This window comes from Talpa europaea, assembly GCF_964194135.1.
Source record: "Talpa europaea genome assembly, chromosome: 2".
Taxonomy (NCBI): domain Eukaryota; kingdom Metazoa; phylum Chordata; class Mammalia; order Eulipotyphla; family Talpidae; genus Talpa; species Talpa europaea.
Window position 1 is genome coordinate 80,683,339 of NC_140068.1, and position 22,324 is coordinate 80,705,662.

The window sequence follows — 22,324 nt, forward strand, 5'->3', positions numbered from 1 at the left end:
GCCAGAGTGTTCTGGGTTCTGTTCCAAGTTATGGATTGAGGATGTTCAAGGCAAATAAGACCCCCACTTTCTAAGAATTTATATAGAAAAGAGAGTTTAAAAGCAAGTAAAGATAAACCCCACAAAGTTGTATACCTACAATGGGTGCATTTCATGGTGTGTAAGTAATATCTCAATAAAGGTGTTAACAATGAAAAAATCGTGGCTGTCCTGCAGCTGGCACTCAGGTTTGTCCCAACCCAGTGGCTCCTCATTCCTCAGGGATTGCATATCTGCCAGTATCCTTCCTCGCTTGAACTTAGTTGTAACCCCCAAAATCAGCACGCAGCACTTTTGCAGCCACCTGTGGACATGCATGGAATATTGGAAAATTTGAGTCTTCCGTGATCATGTGCCCAGCTGAGGTCGAACAAGATGATGCTCTGCCTCCTCCTCACCTCAGCTCCTGTTGCAGTCTGCTTAGCACCATGCTTTTTGCATGCTTGTTGATGATTGTTCTGTTTAAAATGTCCCTCCAGCATGGTGTGGAAGTCCTACAAGCAGGAGGCTGTGCTGTGCCCTTCTGAGCACAGACGGTTAGATAAGCTTCCTTCAGGCGGGAGCTCTCAGCCATGTGTTCAGTGGTCCTGCTCACATATAGTAAATGCAGCATCTCCAAAACAAAAACAAGGTTATACATTGATGGGTTGGTGCACAGTTGTACCCAGAGGCGTGTAGGAACTCCCAACCTCCCCTGGGAGCAACGATGCCCTAATTCAGTGTTCACAGGGACTTCACAGAACAGGAATGCTGTGCATAACAAGGACTGACTATGCATGCAGGAGAAGCCAAGTATATATGTACAGCCTATGTACCAAATAGCTATCTTCCTTCAAAAAGACCTCCTTTCAGTAGGTAAGCAGGCAGACTCTGCAGTTACATACATGCTCAGCGAGTGCCTGTTTTACTTGGCTGAGCTTTTAGTGTTTAACATTAGGAGTAACCCTATAGGAAGCAGGCATGAAAAGCTCAAGTATGTATAAGGGCGATTTCATTAGATAAGCACGCATTGATAGGTTGGCATAAGTAAACCTAGGTTGACCTATGCCTTTTACATGTGACTGTACTTTGAATACTTTCATGTGTGTCGAATACAGTTGTGCCTCGGTGTATGTGTTACTGCGACAGCCACTGATGAACAGAGCTTCATAAGCCAGTTAAATAATATTTAATAAGTTGCAGCTCTTTAAAAGAATTTTTTCATTCCTGCTTTCCTTAGTCAAGTTGTATATTATATATGCCATCGAAGTATAATGTTAAAATAAAATAAATCCCACATGGGTAAATGCATAGGAAAACGCTCAGGATTGGCACCAGCCATGCAGAAGGAACCAGAAATGTAGGCTGGGGAAAGGGAGGAAAGCAAAGAAGTGGAGTGACTATTAGGTTCTTACTTTATGTATTTCTCAGTTGTTTCTGTTTCTTAAGCTGTGTCTTTCCTTTTGAAGTTAAAATAAAAAGTTATTTAAAAATGTAAGTTAAATAGATTCTACGAAGGATACACAAGAGGTTATGAGACAGACTGGTCAGAGAAGCTTCCTTAGAGAGGATGATGAGCACAGTCTCTGCAAAAGTGGCTCAGACTCAGCTGTATAACAAAATGCCCTGGGGAGCTTCATGATAGGCTGGTGCCCTGCGGGGTCAGGTTTAATTGGCTGGGGGTGACCTGGGCATAGAGAGTTTAAAAGCTGCCCTAGGGATTCTAATGTGCAGCCAGGGTTGAGCACTAGTGCTATACACACTGAATAATAATGTATCTTAGAAGTGTACTCTGGCCAACTTAAGGATGTTCTCTGGGGGTTCATGTGGTTGATGGGGGCTCCAGAGGTAGGCCGTGGGAACCATGGTAGCGAAAGCTGGGTAGGCACAAGATACTGACCCATGCTTCCTCCATTCTCGCCCAAGATTCAGAGCCCAGGAGAGGGTGTCCAATTTGGCTGGTCTGTCCTGAGGAGAGGGTCTCACCCCTCTGTCTTTCTAGGAGGAAGGGGGTCACCGAAGCATCTCCTCACTCACTGCAGGGGAGAGGTGCTTCTCAGGAAGCCCCGGCACTGTTAGTAAGTGGGGTGAATGCTGGGCAGCCGGACTCTCATGGTGGCTCACTCCACTCCATGGCCTGAAAATCTCAGTTTCCTGAACGAAGCAGAACGAGAGTTTGTACCTAGGGCGTGGTATAGTGTTTCGTAAATGTTTCTTCTCCCCTGCCTTTCCCCACCCTTTCTCCCATGTTTTCTAGTTTTCTCTGATCCTCCCTTGCAGAGTCCTCAGTCTGAGCTGACCGGTTAGGTGGTTGGGTCAAGGATGACCATAGCGAGGGGAGTTCAGGCAGAGAGACCACCAGGGTTGGAGTTCCTGTGGTGGGGCGAACCTCATGATGGAAGTGGGGCTCAGGTGGCTTAGCGGCTGTCTTTGTGGTGACAGAGAGAGGACTGAGGGAGTGGGAACAATTGCAGTTGATGAAGCCTGCAGCACAGGCTCAGCTTTTGATTGTCCTCTTCGCCCGTGAGCAGTTCCTGAGCACTCACTGTAAGCATCTGGGTTAGTGACGTGAGAGAGTATGAAAATACAAGACAGCCCTTCTCCGGAGAGCTTGCCCAGCAGGACAGCAGATGGGCATGTGGACATGATGATGCCGTGGGCATGGTCAGCGCTTCAGCAGGAGAGCCCACAACCTGGGGCCAGTGAGGAAGGGCTTCTCAGCTTGCAGTTGAGCTGGACTATGACGGGAGATTCTGATCAATTGCAAGCGTTTTCTGGGAGGGAATATAGAAGTAGCCTACAGAATGAGAGGGGCCAAAACCCCCCAAAGGAAGGAGTGAGTAGCTTATTTTGGGAGAAACAAAGTCCTTCTAATTTAGAGAAATATAGGCAGTTGAACTGGAAAGAGGTCAGAAACACACTGAAAAAGATCTTGAGGACCAAAGTCTTGGTGATCCGGATTTGGGGTGGCCATAGGGAAGACCAGCCTTTTTGCTTAGGGCTTGATGTTTACCACAGCCCTTTCTCATTCCTAGTCTCATTTGGCTTTTCCCCTGTGGGCTTGAGAGGATGCGGCTAAGGCAACAGCATCACGGATGAGAGGGCTCGTGGGTGCTGTGTACAGAGAGCAAAGGACAGCCCTGCAGAGCCATGGGTCTGTAGATGGGGAGCTGCGCTGTCGATGGCTGGAGTAGCTGAGGACAGTGACCTCTCTGATGCGTCTAGTACCCCAGTGACCTGTCTCCAGGCTGCTTTTGCCACACACAGTATGTGTCCTGCACGCCGATAGTGCAGCCCTCGAACTTGTGTAGAGGAGAAGCAGAAGCTCTGTTGATGACGTTTCTCCAGAGGCCTCTGCTACAGGCCTAAACCTGGGCCTCCCCCTCACCTGGCGTCTGCTCATGTTCTAGAAACTGTGGGTGTGGTTCTCAGATCCAGCTGTGTGTCAGAAACATCTGGGGAGATTTAAAAAAACACTAACAGATGGGCCAGTGCCACCCAAACCAGCTGGGGGCACTATACAAATGCCTGATTTTACTGGCAGAGAAACTGAGGCTCAAGGTGTAAGATTTTCTGCTCATGGTTACACAGCTGACAAATGGCAGAGGTAGCATTTGAACCGGACAGTCGATTCTTGTGTCCCAGCTTCAAGTCTCCTCACATTTTGTAATTGCTCCCCTGCAAGCTGGATGATCAGAGACTGAGTTGGCTGTTAAAAACCAAGTGCCAGCCCTTCCCCACTTTTTTTCTTTTTTTCACAGAGCAGCTACAGTTTTACAGGCAGCTTTCAAAATAAGCAAACCAAATGTGGGTGCCTCCTGCCCTGCAGTAGAGTAGATGTGAAACCAGCAGCTGGAACTCTGTTTCTGAAGCTCAGGTTCAGAATTTCAGGGTTGCTATCCAGTGTGGACGTAACCTGCCTGCTACGGAGACCTCAGCGAGGGCCTCAGCTCCTGCAGGCTTGTGTTCTTGTCTTCTGGTAGCTTCTGCTTTCCACAGTGCTGGGTACCTGGGTCAGACTTAATAAGCACTTGAATAAATGGATGATGCTTGAATGGAGATGTGTCCCCCGACATGTGAGCGCTCAGTCTGTCACACAGGTGGTTTCAATCCATCTGTAGTGGCTGTAAGTCTAGAAACCTTCCAGGACCCAGGATTGTTTTGTTTGTTTTTAATGTAGGTGTTGGGATGGATATCACTACTGAAAAGTGGGACAAAAACTGTTGTTCATGCTGTATTAGGTAGACCTGTCCGGGGCTGGTAGCAGCTCCACTTGTTTCTTTTGATGTGACTGAGAAGCTAAATTGGAACTTTTTTCCTTTATTTTACAGGTCACCGCCAAGACTGCCTTCTTATTTATTTTACCTCAGTATAATGTTAGCGTGCCTACAGCAGGTAAGGAGAACACTTGTCTGTGTCATCCCTGGCTCTATTAACTGGGAAGGATTGGAACACTTCCTCTTCCTGTGTATATGTATGATCTTTCTAGTTACTTAAACTCAGCATCCAGCATCCTACTACTGTTAAGATATACAGTGTTATGCTGTAAACCATGTCCAGCCCTGCTTCAGGGCTCTGCAACTGGGGGCTTCTCAGGTTGCATCACCCAAAAGGCCATTCCTCTGTCTCCATGGCAAAGTGCTGGTGTCTGCTTGTGTTGAGTCTGGGCCTCTGCTCTTCATTTGGCAGAAGAGGGGTGAATTGTCTGGACTTTAGGGTAAGATTCCTTTCTTTGCCTAGCTCCACCAACAGCTAACAGGCTTGAGGCAAATCCTATGGAGGAAATAGTCTCAAATCTTTTCAAGACTCATCTGCTCCTGGCAGTCCCTGTAGCCAGGCTCTGGGGGAAGTCCTACTTTTCGGGCAGCCAACTCAGTTCCCTCAACTGAGACTCAAACTGAGGGACACTGCTGAGAGAGAAGGAAAACTCTGTGAATGGAGGGATGGGCAAGTCAGATGCCTGCTCTTCTCAGCGGCCCTGGTGGACACAGTGGCTTGCCTTACTGAGCGCCATGCATTCGAATTCAAATTCAGCCTTCTCTATTCCTGTCTCTTGAAAATCTTTGTAACTGAGATGCTACTAAACCCAGCTGTATTTCGGATTTACTGATACACTTTTATTTTTAAATTTTAATACAGTGCACGTAACATAAAATTTGCCATCTTGACCTTTTTTTTTTTATTGAATCTTAAACCCAGTTTTCTCACTGTGGAATCATCTTTTTTTTTTTTTAAGATTTATTTGTTTATTTATTTATACAAGCACTGGGTACACTCAGAAGCACGGAAGGGTGAGAGAATTCACCAGAGCCAGAGCGGGGAGCAGAGCAGGCAGAAGGACTGAAGTACACTGCTGAGGGGAGCAGCAGGCGGCAGGAGAGGTCTGCGCACCATGTGGGACCCTCCTCCGGTGGCCAGGGAGCAGCTGGGGATCGAACCAGTGCTGCAGAGGCTGCGGGCAGCTTCACAACCCAGCGCTCAACCGCTGCGCCACCGGGGAGGCCCCATCTTGACCATTTTAAATGTACGGTGTGTGTGTGTTTTGGGGGCAGAGGCAGTAAATGCATTCCCATTGCTGTGCTGCTGTCTCCATCTTTCTTCAGAGTCTTCAGCTTGTAGAACTGAAACCCTTTGCTTCTGAACACTCACTTCCCATCCCCCTCAGCAACCACCATTCCACTCTCTGTCTCTGAGTTTGACGATGCTGGAACCTCATAAGTGGAATCACACAGTATTTGTCTTTTTGCAACTGATTCAAGTTTATTTTTAAGTAAATATTTTTCAAAATGTTTAATTGGCGTATGACAATCAGAGGAAATTTATAAAAATCAGAGGAAATTTATAAAAGACCGGTAAATATAAGGAGATAATAATCGCACATCATCTTACCACCCAGCAAGAGCTACCGCTAACATTTTGGAGTATTCTTAACCCACTGTTTTTGCTTTTAGTGTGTGATGAACCTTTTTTCCATGCCATTAATTACTCCATTCAAAGACATTTTGAAAATCTGCAGGGTATGTTTGAGTAGGGATGGTCACAATTTACTTATTCAATACCTTATTTATCTTCCCAGTTTTTATTGTGCTACAGTAAACATTTTTGTAACTAAATTTTTACATGAATTCATTGTTCTTTTCTTAGAATAAATTCCTATTACTGGAGTTTCTGAGTCAAGTAGTATATACACTTAAAAGACTGTATATGTGTATTGCCTAAATACTCCCTTGTCATCTAATTTCTGTGACCCATAGATCTTAAATTTAAAAAAAAAATATGAAATGCATACACTTCTCTTAAATGTCAGAATGCCAATTATTAATTTATAAAGTGATGTCTAGCTGTCAGTTGTTATGCTGGTATTTCCATTACATTTCTCCCTAAGGCCTATTGATGTAGGATGCCAGATCATTACCCAGCTTTGCTTTATTAATTTCAGTGAGTTGTGGTGTCCTGGATACCACAATAGTTGATGAGCATGAAGCCAGGTGTATCTTCATTGTAGGATGAACTTGTAAAATGAGTCCATCATCAGAAGGTTGATTCAGCCCACAAGTGAGATCTTAAAAGCTTCCATCTCAGGGTCAGTGGGAGAAGCGACTTCATGCAACATGGCTGACTTGGAATCTCTAGTGTCAGAGCTCCCTCCTCACTGTGCTCTGGAGGCTCACACAGTTCATCATATTGTGCCTTTATTTGTTTGTTTTGAATAATTAATTTATCAATCAATTCAGACAAATATTTGTGTGCCCGCTGTGCTGAAGTGTAATTTCTAAAACACATCTGAGCTTACCACATGGCAAGCGAATAGTAACACATGGAGCTTACCATTATGGAGGTGGGATAGAGAATAAGCAAGTACACAATAAATAATTATAGTGGTGGAAAGAGAAGGAAAAGGACAAGACTGTGCTATGAGGAAATTTTTTTTATAGATTTATTTATTCATGCATACAAGAACTGGGGTACAGGCCAGACGTGCTGGAGGGTGAGAGGATTCATCAGAGACAGAGTGGGGAACAGAACAGGCAGGCTGACTGAAATACACTGCTGAGGGGAGCAGTGGGTGAGACAGGAGAGGTCTGCTGTTCCATGTGGGTATCTCCCTGGCTGGCCGGGATCGAACCTGCACTGCAGAGGTGCAGACAGCTTCACAGTGCTGCGCTCAACTTCCTGTGCCACCAGTGAGGCCCCGATAAGGAAATTTAAATGAGGTTGACAGATGTTGGAGAAGCTGATGTTTGAACCCAGCTGGTGTGGGAAGTTGTGTGGGGTGATAGGGAGGGGTTGTGGGCAGAAGAAAGAACAATCTAGGTAGGCACAGGGGAAGATCTCAAGTGAAAACCAAACAATTTGGCATCTTCTAGTAACTGAACGCTGGCCATTGTGAATGGGGCCAGCTAGGATTGGCATTTTTCTAGGGTGGAGCTATTGAGCTCTTCCCCTCCAGGCCAGAATAAGGCCTGTGTAAAGGTGAAGGTACATTATATTCCATACTGAATCAAGAGGTTGGAGTTACTTTAGAAAGAGAGGATAAAGTATTGTTAAGTCGCCTATCTTGTCTTTAAATTTTGCCATTTGGGGCTATTCAAAATATGACTAGCAAATAAGTAATCAAGAGAGACAATGAAATGAGAATAGCCGGCTTAATTTTGTTTTGAGTGCCTTAATCACCAACCTCATAAGGGTAAGGTTTGGTTTGTGAGCACCCAGGAAAGCAAACCTCTCATGGGAAAAAACAGTTCACAATAATGGGTCTGTTGAGGTTGAGATTTTTAAAATAAAACCCTTCCCCAAATTTCTTTTAAGGCTGGAGGTGCTTGAGAATGTGTCCTCTTTGTAAAACCTGATTGCCAAGCTTTCTTCTTTATTCTTTTAATTTTTATTTATTTATTTATTTTTTAAAAAATTTTGCAAATTTATTTATTTATTTATTTACACAAGCACTGGGTACAGTCAGAAGCACGGGAGGGTGAGAGAATTCACCAGAGCCAGAGCAGGGAGCAGAGCAGGCAGAAGGACCGAAGTACACTGCTGAGGGGAGCAGCGGGCGGCAGGAGAGGTCTGCGCACCATGTGGGACCCTCCTCCAGTGGCTGGGGAGCAGCCGGGGATCGAACCGGCGCTGCAGAGGCTTCGGGCAGCTTCACAACCCAGCGCTCAACCGCTGCGCCACCGGGGAGGCCCAAGCCTTCTTCTTTAAATAGCATGTAACTTCCTCAACTCGGTTTCTAAAATTTAAATTTTACTAGAGCAGTTTGCTGTTCATACAAGTGGCCTACCATTTGTAAAACCCCGTGTCTTCCCTCAGCAGAGGTCTTCAAGTCCTGTGGAGTGTAACCAGTGGTAATATTGGTGAGTGCCCTACTTGCTTTGTTTTGCTCCCTCTCCTTCTCTAATCTCTCCTTCCCAGTTCCTAATATTTGTTTATAGGGTTGTGGCAATAAAAGTACCACAATCTGAGTGACTTAAACAACAGAGGTTTATTGTCTCACCGTTCTGGAGGTGAGAAGTCCAGGATGAAGGTGTCTGCGGGCCTGGCCCCTTTTGTCCCCCTCTGCCGGCTGTAGGGAGGGCCCTTGTAAGGCCTCTACACTGCTGCTGCCTTGGCTGGTGGCAGGGGATCACTAGTCTTCACACGGCATTCACTCAGTGTGCCTGTCAATCTCCCGATCTAAACCTCTCCTGTTTATAAGGACATCAATCCTATTGGATTAGCGGCCCATTCTACTCTATTATGGCCTCTTCATCTTGCATCTGCAAAGACCCTGTTTCCAAATAAGGTCACGTTCTGAGGTCTGGGGATTAGAACTTCAACATGTGAATTTTGCGGAGACATAGTTTAACTCATAATGCCCGCTATAAATGTTTGCTTTTGTCACATTATGAAGAGCTAGTTAAGAAAATGAAGCTCCATCAGAGAGATGAACTGGAAGAGGGGTTGTGCATCCTAGTGGAGGCCTGCCACGCTGGCATCCTTGTGGTTTTAAGGTCAGCAGTGATTAAGCAGGAAATGTTCCCTGGTAGCAAATCCCTACTCTCTGTGTTCCTGCTTACTACCCTGTTAGGGTTGTCCAACGTGGCAAATAAAAATCCAGGACCACCAATTAAATTTGAAAGCTTTAGGGCCTCCCTGGTGGCACAAGGGGTTAAAACGCAACCTGTGAAGCCGTCCTCAGCCTCTGCAGTGCAAGTTCGATCCCCAGCCGGCCAGGGAGCTACCCACACGGCGCAGCAGACCTCTCCTGACTCACCCCCTGCTCTCCTCAGAAGTGTATTTCAGTAGATCTGCCTGTTCTGCTCCCCACTCTGTGTCTGGTGAATCCTCTTACCCCCCTCCCACACCTCTGGTCTGTGCCCTGGCTCTCGTATGCATAAATAAATAAATCTTTTTTAAAAAAATTTTGAAAACTTTATAAGGCTAAACAGCTTTATAAAGTACGAGTATATTGCAAAGTATGCTTGAGATATAATTGTACTAGGAGGTTATTTCTTGTGTCTCTGAAATGCAAGTTTAACTGCCTATCCTATATTTTATCTGGCAACCATACACCCTGCCCAGTTCTGGCAATGAGTAAAATGTCAGGTTTCTGGTCTTACCACTAGACACTGTGAGTCTTCTTTCTGTTTAAAATACCATAAAGCATCTGGTATTATGGCCAGAAATATAAAGACACTGAAAGGTCAGAAAAGAATAGAGGTTTGATTCTTTCCACAGACTGAAGGCCTGTGGCTTCCTTTCTGATCTATAACAAGTGACCCCTAAATGGGCTAAGCATTTCAAGGTTGTTTTGAGTGCTGCCACTAATTTGCGGAATTGTCCTGAGCAAACCACTTAACCCTCATCTGCAAAATTGAGAGTGATGGTCCCTCCTGAAGACAGGAACACCTGAGAGTCATCGTAAGTGCTGGCCACTCAAATTGTCCCCATTGGCTCCACTTGGGAACTCATTAGAAGCATGGCTTCTCAGGCCCGCAGCAGACCTACTGCATTAGAACCTGCTTTTTAACAAGATTCTCAGGTGATTCCTAGGTCCATTAAAGACCAGAGGCCCTGCTCTAAGCGCCCTGTGTGAAAAGCCCCAGGTAGGCTTTCAGGTGACCTTGAGTTTCTAATCTCAAAGTAAAGTTGGGGAAACCCACTAAGTCCAGTAACTCTTTTCTGTTCTCTACCCATTTTGTTTTTTTCTGTAACTCTTTGGTCTGAGGGGTGGAAGAAAGTGAGGAATAGCATTATAGCATTGAGTGGATTTGGTTGCCAGCTGGGCTGCAGCTCCCTGGGAAGTCACAAACACACTTGTAAGGCAGAGTGGGAAGGGTGGGAGTTGTAGTAGTGTTGACATTGATACCTCAAGGATCACATATTAAGAAAAAAAAATCTAAGATGAAAGCTTTTTGGAAAAAAATTTGGGTAGAAACAAAAATGTCAACAAGGCCATTGTTGAATTAGAGACAAAAATTATTTCAGGGGCCTCCCCAGTGGTGCAGCGGTTGAACGCTGGGTTGCGAGGCTGCCCGAAGCCTCTGCAGCGCCGGTTCGATCCCCGGCTGCTCCCCGGCCACCAGAGGAGGGTCCCACATGGTGCGCAGACCTCTCCTGCCGCCCGCTGCTCCCCTCAGCAGTGTACTTCATCAGTCTGCCGTTCTGCTCCCTGCTCTGGCTCTGGTGAATTCTCTCACCCTCCTGCGCTTCTGACTGTACCTTGTAGAAATAAATAAATAAATCTTAAAAAAAATTTATTTCAGTAAGAACAATTGCATACAACAAAAAATTATACTCATTAGGAGAAAAGATTTGATCAGGAGAGATGAGAATATGAAGAGGTAAAAATGTGGGGTGGGGGATCCCCACATGTATCCAAGGATCCATGGGGAGAAGGGGAAGAACAGAATAAGGTGCTCCAGGAGAACAGACCAGGAGACAGGGCTGCGGGACTGCAGGGCTCAGATGCCAGACCAGGCTTTGTGGCAGCTTTGATCCCGAGTCCCCTGTCACTGCACCCCTAGAATGAGAAGACCTGCAGATGTGGGACCTCTTCAAGAGAAGGGTTTGTTTTGCAGAAACCAAAGATGAGCAGGCTTCATCCCCTGGCTCTGTTGGCCCCAGTTGGCTTTAGCGCCTCCAGCTGCTGGGTGGCATTTTGCAGCCAGAGATGCGGTGGCTGGAAACCTCCCACACCATAGCCTGGCCATTGTCTCACAGTCCCCTCTAGGATGAGACACAGTGCCTCGTAAAAACAACTGCGGACAGATGGTTTTAAAGCCTCATTCAGCCGAAGGCCTTTGTTCAGAGCTCAGAGTGTGTTTTTGTTTCCAGTCCTGGCTGGCAGGAATTGCTCTTCATCTCCTGCTTCTATCATGTACTTGAAAGACTGGCATCACATATCACACTGAGCCCCCTCTTTGTAAGATGAGCTTGTGGGGGACAAAAAAGGGAAGAGACAGGTGGGCAACAGTGGCTCTGGAGTTGGAAACCTTACTTGATTACTGACAAAGGCTACCCAGCCTGGGCTTATGGCCTTCCCGCTAGAGGACAGTGAGACTCATCTAGCCTGGGCCAATCCTTTAAATGTGAGGCACAGAGCACTGACTGACCTTCTCAAGGATAAACCAGTAAAGGGCAGAAGACGGGCTGGGCCCTTCATATCCCACGAGGCACTAAAGCCCAGGGAACCTGTGCGAAGATTGGGTTTGTCAAATGGGACAGCAGGCAGAAAGGGGACCCCACCACCAGGCAGAGACCTGGCTCTGCCCCGGGCCCTGGGCCAAACAGCCAGTAAGAGCCTCTTTGGCACCAGCCTCCTGTCTGTACAAATAAGAGAAGAAAAATTGGAGTCTGCAGTATCCCTGGTCCCATTTGTTGGCCATCTAGAAAATTGTGGGGAGCATCTAAGCCAGGAAATATAGTCAGCCCTGGACTTCATTTTTTTTTTTTTTCCCAGTAAACTGAAACTTATGATTAAATTCACATCATGGTCCATTTGGTCTACACTCACAAAATACCACATACTGGGAGGCTTATTTATAAGAGAACATATCTCTCATAGTTCTGGAAGCTGGAAGTCCGAGATCAGGGTTAGATGAGGGCCTCTTCCAGGCTGAAGACTTCTTATTATATCCTCACATGTACCAGGGGTGAGGGAGCTCTGTGGGTCTCTATCAGGCTCCCTCCTCGTGGGCTGAGCTTCTCTCCCGAGCACCATTACATTAGGCTCACAGGATTCCAACATGTGAATGGGCAGGATGGAGGGTAGGTACAAAAAATTCAGACCGTGGCACTTATTATTTAAATATAACAATTGGGCCTCCCCTGGTGGCACAGGCGGTTTAGCGCCGCTCTGTGAAGCTGTCTGCAGCCTCTGCAGCGCCGGTTCGATCCTGGCTGGCCAGGAGGGCCCCACATGGTACGCAGACCTCCCGTCTCGCCCGCTGTTCTCCTCAGCAGTGTATTTCATCAGTCTGCCTGTTCTGTTCCCCACTCTGTCTCTGGTGAATCCTCTCACCCTCCCGCACATCTGGCCTGTACCCCAGCTCTTGTATAAAAATAAATAAATAATTCTTAAATAAACAAACAAACAAACAAATAAATAAATAAAACAATCATGCAGAAAAGTGCCCAAACTGTAGCAGTCAGCTCAGTGAATTTTGAGTTCAGGGTAACCAGCACCTGAGAAGTGACTCCTTGCGCCTAGACTCACTTCTACCCAGTTTCCGGTTACAGCCCAGAGATTGCACCCCATTGGATGTGGAGCTTCCAGGGCTTTAAGTAAGTAGAGCCTCTGAGTTGCTGTGGCTGATTGTTAACCAGCCTGGGGCGTGGGAACAGTGGCCTGAAGCCAGGTCTGTCATCTGAGCCCTAGGTCCCTAGGGCCCTGTCTCCTGGTCTTTTCTGGGGATCCTTGTCCATTCTCCCTCTCCCCATGCACCCTTGGACCCAGACCCCACCCCACGTTTTTACTATTTCACATTCTCATCTCTCCTGATCACATCTTTTCTCCTAACCAGCTAGGATAATTTTTTTCATATGCAATCGTTTTTACTGAAATAATTGTTGACTCTAATTCAATAGTGGCCTTGTTGGTATTCTCATATTTATCCCAGTTTTTTTTTTTTAAACAGCTGTGATTTTAGATTTTCATTTATTTGTTTGTGACCTTTGAAGAATTATTCTTCCTTTATGGCTCACAGTGAATTTTGATTTTAAAGTTCATGCTTCCCCCTGCCACAGGCCTTCTTCACGGGCCTCATGGTGTGTGTCCAAGTGGGTTGTGAGTAAGGTCTCAGGTCTGTAAGCTGCAGGGGGACCTGAGTGTGTGTTTGGCACCTAGCAGTTAGTGTGATGTCTTTCTTGTTATATAAGGGGGTTAGTACAGCCAGAAAATTCTTTAGAAGGTAGGCCCCCTTATTTCCAAATTCTCTTTAATGCATCTCTCTTTTTTTTTTTTGCTACATCTTTTTACAGCATGAAATTATCTTTTCCTTATCTTCTTGACTTGCTAGAAACTAGTGAATATATATTCATATATTCCAAATCATGCAATATGAGGATACAATGGTAACTTTGAAGATTCCTCAGCTAGATCTTTAATTTCTGGGCAGGCTGGCAGGGAAGAGAGGGAGGATTGTGTGTTAGTTTTCTTGGGTTGCCATGACAGAGTACCACAGACTGGGTGGCTCAGACAACAGAAATGTGTTGTTTCACGCTCCTGAAGACCAGAAGTCTGAGGTCAAGGTATCTGCAGAGTAGGTTCCTTTGAGGCCTTTGAAGGACAGACCTGGTCCAGGCCTCTGCCCTTGGCTTGTAGGGGGCTGTCTTGTCTTCTCCTTGTGTCCTTACAGCCTCTCCCCTCCAGTCTTGTGTGTAAATTTCCCCTCTTGATAAGGAAATTTGGACACCAGTCACATTGGATTAAGATTCACCCTAATGGCTGTGTTTTTCACTTGATGACCTCTGTAAGCAAAATAAGTCAGGAGAAAGACAAATACTGGATTATCTCACTTGCATGTGGAATGCAGAAACATGACAAAGCAGCTGTTAAAACCAAGCCAATAATGAACTTTTAACATCTGACTGCAAAATTGAGGCCACCTGTTGGGAAGGCTGGTGGGATGGGAGTTAGGAAGGGAGGAGGCCCAGTGGAACATGGTGGAGGCTTCTTGGGGCCCTGGTGGTGGTCAGGGCGTGAAAATATACATTTGTAGAGGTTGGAACCTACAGCCCCTGGAGTGGTTACAAAGATATAAACCTGCGATACATCTAACCCTTGAGCGAAACCTCAATAGACATAATTTGGGAAAAAACAAAAATATCCTATCTTCCAGTAGGCGATGCTCTGAAGTACTGGTGATTTTCATTCCAGCATACCTTTTTTGTTGTTGGAGGAGAGAAGGGGGAGCCACAGTTGAGCCCATAATAGCTTGTGTGCATGAGCATGTGAGACCTGTGATGGTGCTTGCCGTTCACACCCTGGGGTTGCAGCCTGCCGGTTGGGAGGCCTGATGCAGCGTCCTCAGTCCCGCCCTCTCTTTTCCTTGAAACTTCAGAGTCTGGGCAAGCCTTTGGAGTTCATGCGCCTCTGTGTGATTTGATGGACAGTCATGAATCAGTGAGACCTGGTGGGGAGACTGTGGTCTTGACCCCTGATATTTGCAGAATGATTAGGGTGCTGGTTCAACTCTCCCCCGGGGGCTGCAGCTCCTGGGGGCACAGTTACTATTGACCTCTGAGCCTCAGCTGCCATGTCTGTATCTGAGGATACTCAGGATTCTCATGAGGAGTAAATGGGGTCACTTATGAGATGCGCTCACCACTCTGCCTGGCAGGGAGCAAGTCCATGGCGTATAGTCATTGTTAGTATCTGTTTATTCTAAATTAGCACCGTGTGTACTGCACCGTGACTATCTTCTTTTCCCTTAGCTTCTGATTCTTTCTGTTAGAAACAGTTATAATGATCACATATATTTGTGTGGCACTCTACAGTTTATAAATAAGTCAGTTACCTATTTCATCTTTATAGCTTTGTGAGTAAGGGCACTGTAGAGCCCGCCTTGTCCTTAGGGGATGCATTCCATCCCCCCAGTGGATGCCTGAAACCACAAATACCAATGAAAGCTGATATACACTTTGTTTTTTTCTGTACATACATTCCTATGATAAAGTTTGATTTGTAAATTAGGCACAGTAAGAGATTAGCAACAGTAGCCAATAATAAAATAGAACAATTATAATAAACTGTAGCAGAAGTTATGTGAATGTGCCTGTCTGTCTCAAAATATCCTGTTGTGCATAGTATGTTTGCACTGCAGTTAACAGAGGGTAACTGAAACATGAAAGTGAAACTGTGGTTCAGGTAGGGGGGACAATTGTAGATGGTGTCCATCCCTTTGTCGGAGAGGTACCCTGAAACATGGAGAGAGACCTTGGATCACATGATAGATGATGATAGCTCCAGAAATGAATTTTAGATCTTTCCAGGCCTGGTCTAGGACCTTATGAAAAAAAATACGGCGTCGTGGTAGGAAAGACACCCTGAAGAAAAGTAAGAAGAATTCAAAGATTTATGTGCTTAAAGATCCTTTTTTGAGTAGACTATGAACTCCATGGTTCAGACACAAATCTGTACAAAAAGCCACAGACTGAAAGTCATGTTTGCACCAGTCCTCCCTGCAGTTGACACCCTTGGCCCTGTGGACAGTCACTGTTGTTTCCTATGTTCCCTTCCAGAATTTCTCATTTCACCTTTCAGTGCTCTTTACCCAAATGCAAATGCACATTTTTCTTTTCTTCCATCTCACAAAATAGTCAGAGTGCTATATATTCTGCTCTGTACCTTGCTTTTTTCCCCACTAAAAAAATGTATCCTGTATATCATTTCATATCAGCATGTAGAGAGCATCATCTGCTACGTGTGGGAGCATACCTATTCTCAGGATAGCTCTTTACATAGGTGCACGCCAGGGGAGCAACACCTCGATCAGGACTCAGCACCCCCTGCTTCCTCTTGCCCCTTCTAGTCAGAACCCCTCCCCACACCCACTGTCCTCATCAATTTTTCTGGTTTTTGCTCTTCATCTCTCTGATTTTTTGAAAAACAGCTCCATTGTTTACATCAGTACTTCTTAAATTTTAGAGTGCATCAGAACCTTCTGGAGATGTTGTTAACCCCAGATTTCTGGACCATACTCTAAGTTTCTGATCCCATAGACCTGAGGTAGCCAGGTAAGCCAAGTTCATGGCTAAACTCACAGATGAGGCTGATGCTCAGTTCCACAGCCACACTTCCAGCAGCCCCCTAAGTCACAACTAAGGCTTATTTAATCAGTTCCCTATAAGTGAAAACAACTTACATTGTTTCCATCAGTTTATTGAACACAGGGTCCCAGGACTTGCCTGACAAGGCACGCGTGTCATTTTGAATATGGCAGGTATTGGCTGTAAGATAAATGCCCAGAAGTGGAATTGCTTCATATAAGGGTCAGTGCATTTCTAATCTTGATAGAAACTGCCAGATTGCCCTTCCAAAGAGGTGGTACTTTTTACATTCCCACCAGCAGTGTGTGAAAGAGAACCTTTTTCCCTACTGCCTCAGCAAGAGTGTATTGTCAAGCTTTGGAGTCTTGCCAATCTGATAGGTATAAAATGGTGGCTCATTGTAGTTTTAATTTGCATTTCTCTTCTGTGTAAGGTTGAGCATCTCTTTCATGTAGAAGGGCCATTTGTGTTTCTTCTGTCTGTGCATTGTTTGTTCATATCCTTTGCACATTTTTCTGTGGAATTTTCTTTATTTTTTTATCCTTGAGTTCTAGAAGCTTTTTCCATATTAACAAGGTTGGTCCTTTGTTTATGATCTGAATGGTATTTTCCCTTCAGTGATCATTTGCCTTTTGATTTTGCTTATGGTGTTCCTTCTTCTAAATTCTAGATTTATGTATTTTGCAAAAGTTTGGAAATAATGTTAAAGCAGACTTGGCTGTAAGCACAGAAACCAAGTAGAAAGTAGATTTTTTACAAATCCAGGTTTACAGGGCTTAGGGAAGGAACCAGGCAGGAATGAAGCATCCATGTCGGGCAGTATGGCTCTTTAAAACTCCTTTCGGGGCCTCCCCTGGTGGCACAGCCCTTGAGCACTGGGCTGCGAAGCTGCCTGCAGCCTCTGCAGCGCTTCTTCAATCCCCGCCGCCGGCGAGGGTCTCACATGGCGTGACAGATCTCTCCTGCCGTGCCCGCTGCTCCCTTCAGCAGTGTATTTCGTCAGTCTGCCTGTTCTGTTCCCTGCTGTGGCTCTGGTGAATTCTCTCACCCTCCCGCACTTCTGACTGTACCCAGTGCTTGTAGAAATAAATAAATAAATCTTTTTAAAAAAATAAAATAAAACTCCTTTCGGACAAAGGCAGATGCCTGGACTTTAAGGGGATCTGAAAAGTGGATAGGACAGCAATGGCAACTAGCGCAGGTGACAGGAGGAAGTCAGGGACACAGAGTAGCACCAGGACAAGATCAGAACATGTAAAGACGAAGGGAGAAGCTGCTTACAGATGACACCAAAGGAAACAGGAAAACACCTATTACTCATAGGAAGGAAAACAGGATGTCAATAAGAATGTTACTCCCAAAAAGGAACAGCTAATAACAGAGGCTGTCAGAATTGCCAGGAATCTTATTGATTATTTTAGCTGTCTTTCTAAACTATGATGCAAGATAAGAAAAGCAAATGTGACTTTTGATGGGACATAGGTAGCTCATCCGGAGTGGGAGGAGCTTTATCAAAGGTGCTTTCTTCCAAAGCTGGATTAATTTCTACAGAGGGTAAATGGACATACTCCAGGGGTTGCATGGCAGAAGCAGGCTCAGATATTGGTGCTGGCAAGGCGTCAGGGGATGGCTAGGCTGGAGATTGCAAATTGGTGGCTTATGGTTGGAGTTGGCCCACAGACGTGTTTTCTTTGGCCAATTTGGTATTGGCCCAAAAAGTGTTTTTTAAAATTTTGAATTAGTCACCACCATTTTAAAATCAGATGATTTCATGTAAAAATGTCTTGGCTTTTGAAATATTGGCAATCTGGCTACATTCTGCTGCACCCTTCCCTTGGGCACAGTGGCTGAGATGCACCTTCTCCATTTCCTCCTCCACCTCTTGGGCCATGTGCTCCCTAGTGTTCTGCAGTTGGCACTCCTCTCTAATATGTCCCTGACACTGAGGCTACCTGTCAGTTGCCATTTATCCTAGCATAACTGTTGTTTTTCCTTTGCTAAGGTTAAAAGGGAAGTGGATATTTCTTAACTTCCTCCCTGAAAGTAGAAATGTGAAAGATAGACCGAGAGGATAATGTGTTTAAAGAAGAACAGTAAGAAACATGTTGTGGAAGTTAGGAGTGTTATCTGTCTAGCACAGCAGACCTGTGCTTGCTCTTAAGACCCCTGCACCGCTTTGCTTGCTCCTCTTTGTTACCCACCTGGTCCCCGTAGCTGTGTGACCAGTCACTGACCTAATGGCTGAGAGAAGTGCTGAAGCTTCTGCTTCTGAAAAATATTGCCATTCCTTTTGAGAGCTCATGCTGGGTAGGGGCAGTCCTTACAGAGCTCTCACTTGTAGGGAGAGGATTTTTTTTTTTATATAAGAATTAGTGAGCAATTAAATATTTAAAAAGAAAAAAAATTCAAAGACATTACTTTGTTTATAGCCTCCTAGAAGAACATGTAATTTCAGCCTCCATAGCTCCATGGAAAGCAGAAGACAGCACACCAGTTTACTTTCCTAGTGTGATCGAAATTAGGAAGATAGCAGGTAAGGGGAAAGCAGTAGAGATAATTCATGAATCAGAGAACAGCTTCCAAAAAAATATGTATTTTTTTAATTGCGGTAACTTGGGTTTACATCACTGTATATGATTTAGGGGGTGCAGGTTCACATCTCTTTAGATGTATGTTACCACACCACACCTACCACCAAGGCATAATAGTGCTCCACCATAGTCCTTTGAGCCCTCTACTCCCATTTCTCCCCACTCCCCACCCCTCCCCTCTGGTAGCCTCAGTTGTGCAATCAGATTTCTAGAGTTTGTTTTGATTTCATTTTGACTCTTCCCTTGTTTTGTTTCTCTGTAGTTCACATGTGAGTGAAATCATTTGCTATTTATTTTTCTCCTTCTGACTTATTTCACTTAGCATTACCCCCTCCAGTTCCATTTACATTGCCACAAAAGGCAAGATCTCATTTTTTAACAGCCGCATAGTATTCCATCAGGTACATTTACCACATTTTCCTAACCCATTCATCTGTCCTTAGGCACTTAGGTTGTTTCCATAGCTTGGCTATTGTAAATAGGTTGCAGTGAACATAGGAGTGCATTTGTCCCTTCTAAGTAGTGCTTTGCATTCTTCAGGGAGATATCTAGGAGTGGAATTGCTGGGTCATGTGGTAGATCTATTTTTAATATTTTGAGGAACCTCCATACTATTTTCCATAGAAGCTGGACCAGTGTAATCCTCTCCCTCCCAACAGTGTGCAAGCATTCCTTTTTTCAAAGAATAGCTTTCGAATATTGTGTTTGATGCTGCTTGTTATGACTGTAGGAGAAAGAGATCGAAGGAGTGGCTTATTGACAGTAAGGATAAGAGGCAAGGGAAGGGAAAAAGGGAAGAAGTTGTATTGACCTTGAGATGGCTTTGGTAGCTGACTGGGCCAGTGGTTCCTGGGAGCCCCGAGAAAGGGCCCATGGCCCTTAACTCTGAGCCCTCTTTCCTTGTCTGCCCATCTTATGATATGACTGTGGGGAACAAAAGGGATAACATACACTGAATAAAGCTGACACCGTGAAGGAAGGTTAAAGAATACAGATGAGATTCCAGAAGGAACTTTAGAATCATTCCCCACAGCTGGTCTTTCAGCTGGTTCTTTGAATTCTGTCCCCCACGTGTATCCAAATTTGTCTTCTCCCTATGGCTCTGCCAAAGCTAGTTCAGGGACCCACCAACTTCCCCCTTGGCCTGAAATACCCAGAGGCACCTCCAAACTGCCCTCCCGACTTCCACACTTGCTCCTCTAACCCATTCTCCACATGGCAGGATATTTATGAATATGGGACAGAAATCCTCAGCTTTCCATTGCCATTTGGATGCAGATGACCTATAGGGGGTCCTTTGTGACATCCTCTCATCTCTGGAGCCTGCCCACCTCTCTTCTTCAACTTGGTGCCAATGTCCCCCTGGATGTTCCCCAAGGGGTTATGCCCTTACCAATCCCTCCCCCTGCATACCTGGTCTCCTCTGCCCTCTCTGCCAGCCAAACCAGCCTCTGTTGGCACCTGTAAATGAGGCCTCTGTTCCTTATTCCCTTCAGTTTTCCGTCCACTTCAGAACACTTTGCACAGCCCCTGGTGTGTTGTTCTTTTAAATTAAGTACATAGAACATAAAACTCCTCATCTTAACCATATATGAACTTATAATTCAGTCGTGTTAAGTACATTCTCGTTGTGCAACCAGTCTCCAGAAATCGTTTCATCTTGCAAAACTGAAACTTTGTACCCATTCAACAGAAACTCCCCTTCCCCTCTGTGCCAGTTCATTCTATTTTCTGTTTCTAGGAATTTGATTGCTTCAGGCCTCTCACATGAAGCAGTCATGCTTTTTTATGGCTGGTTTGTAGGATCATCTATACCAAGACCTGTGCCAAGATTTCCTTCCTGTTTAAGGCTGAATAATCTCCTCTTGTATGCATGGACCACATTTCGCTTCTCTATCCTTCTATCCATGGATACGTGGGTCGTGTCTACCTTTTGACTATTGTAAAAAATGCTGCTGGGAACATGGTTGTACCCGTATTTCTACAAGATCCCACTTTCAGTTGTTTTGATAATGTACAGAGTGAAATTGCTGCATCACCTGGTAATTTTGGTTTTACTCTCTTGTTTTCTATAGTAGCTGCTTCATTTTACATTTCCACAAACAATGCTCAAAAGTTCCAGTTTACCCACATTCCTCTTGCAAATACTTGTTATTTTTTTGTTTCTAGTTATAGTCATCCTAATGGGTATGAGGTGGCGTCTCATTGTGATTTTGAAATCATCATTTTCCTAATGAGTGTGATGTTGAGCTCCTTTTTGGCCATTTGTATGTCTTGGACAAATGTATATCCTAGTCCTTTGCCCATGTTTTAATCGGGTGTTGTCATTGTCATTATTGAGTTGTAGTTCTTTGGCCTCTGGGTTTCAAATAGATGAGAATTCGGCACCTGCTAAGCTTCATGAAGGCAGGGCCGTGCCCACCTTGTTCACGCCTCTTGCTCTTGGTCTAGTGGTTGATGAATCAAGTGTGTAGCTCTCAACAGTGAAGGAAAGAAAGGATGTATGAAGTCATACATTCCTTTTTGTTTCAAGGAAGATTCAAGGGCCTGGGCATATCTTTTGGAACCATAGTATTTGGAGTGAAGAGTGGTAGGAAACCCAGACTAGTTCATAAAATGGGTAAGCCAATGTCTTGTCAGTATTATTACACTGTCTGCACTGTGTTTGGTTGAGCGTAAGTCCCATTTTATCTAAAAATGCTGGTCTTTATGATAAAACATTACATGTTTAGTATTTTACTGTTTCAGAATATGATGCATGATCTTTCCTTGTAAAGCAAGTAGGAAAAATGTAATTCCATTTTCACAGATGGCAGAGCAGAAACGAGCACCTGAGTCTCTCTTCTCCCCTTCAGTGTCTTCTCCTGACCTTGGTGCCTGGTGCCCCTGCCAGCTCCCAGCCCCTTGCGTGGGTCAGTCACTTCATCATACAGTTGTCTGCCCTGCCAGCCTTCCTCTGCATCTCCTCTAGCCAGGCCCCTCTGTTCCTTGCTGGGTTGTGATGGCAGCGGCCTAACTGGTGTCTGTACCTCCAGGCGTATCACTCTTCATGGCTGCCAGAGTAAACTTTCTAAAACACAGATTTCATCATTTTCTGTTGAATTTGAATTTTCGATGTTTCCTTGTTGCCTGCAGGATAAAGTCCATACTTTATCCTGAAATTCCCACATGGCTCACAGACCTCATTACTCACCACCAGGACTACCCACTGCCCCCAGCCCTCTAGCCTCTGTCCTTAAACCCTCTGAAGATGCTGCTCCTCAGCCAAGGATCTGCACACCTGCCTCCTCTAGTTACTCCTGAGTTTCCATGTCCTCCCTCACCCTCATCTGTCACCTCACCTCCTTTGCTCGGCCCTCACTGCATCTGCTGCTTGTTTGCCTCCGATCTGTGCGGTGGTTGTACATTTTTCTGTCATATCCTCACTAGTCTGTGGACTCTGAAGTCAGAGGCAGTGCCTTTCT

The 22,324-nt window shown here is 45.2% G+C and overlaps 1 protein-coding gene across 1 annotated transcript in view; it reads left to right on the plus strand.

Moving 5' to 3' along the window:
* TRAM2 (translocation associated membrane protein 2) overlaps positions 1-22,324 on the plus strand; it is a gene marked incomplete at both ends in the record, with an annotated part of 74,310 nt that overhangs the window by 35,758 nt on the left and 16,228 nt on the right. Inside the window, one exon of the mRNA XM_084259593.1 lies at positions 4,350-4,413. Coding sequence (XP_084115719.1) covers positions 4,350-4,413 — 64 coding nt within the window. The remainder of the gene's footprint in view (positions 1-4,349; positions 4,414-22,324) is intronic.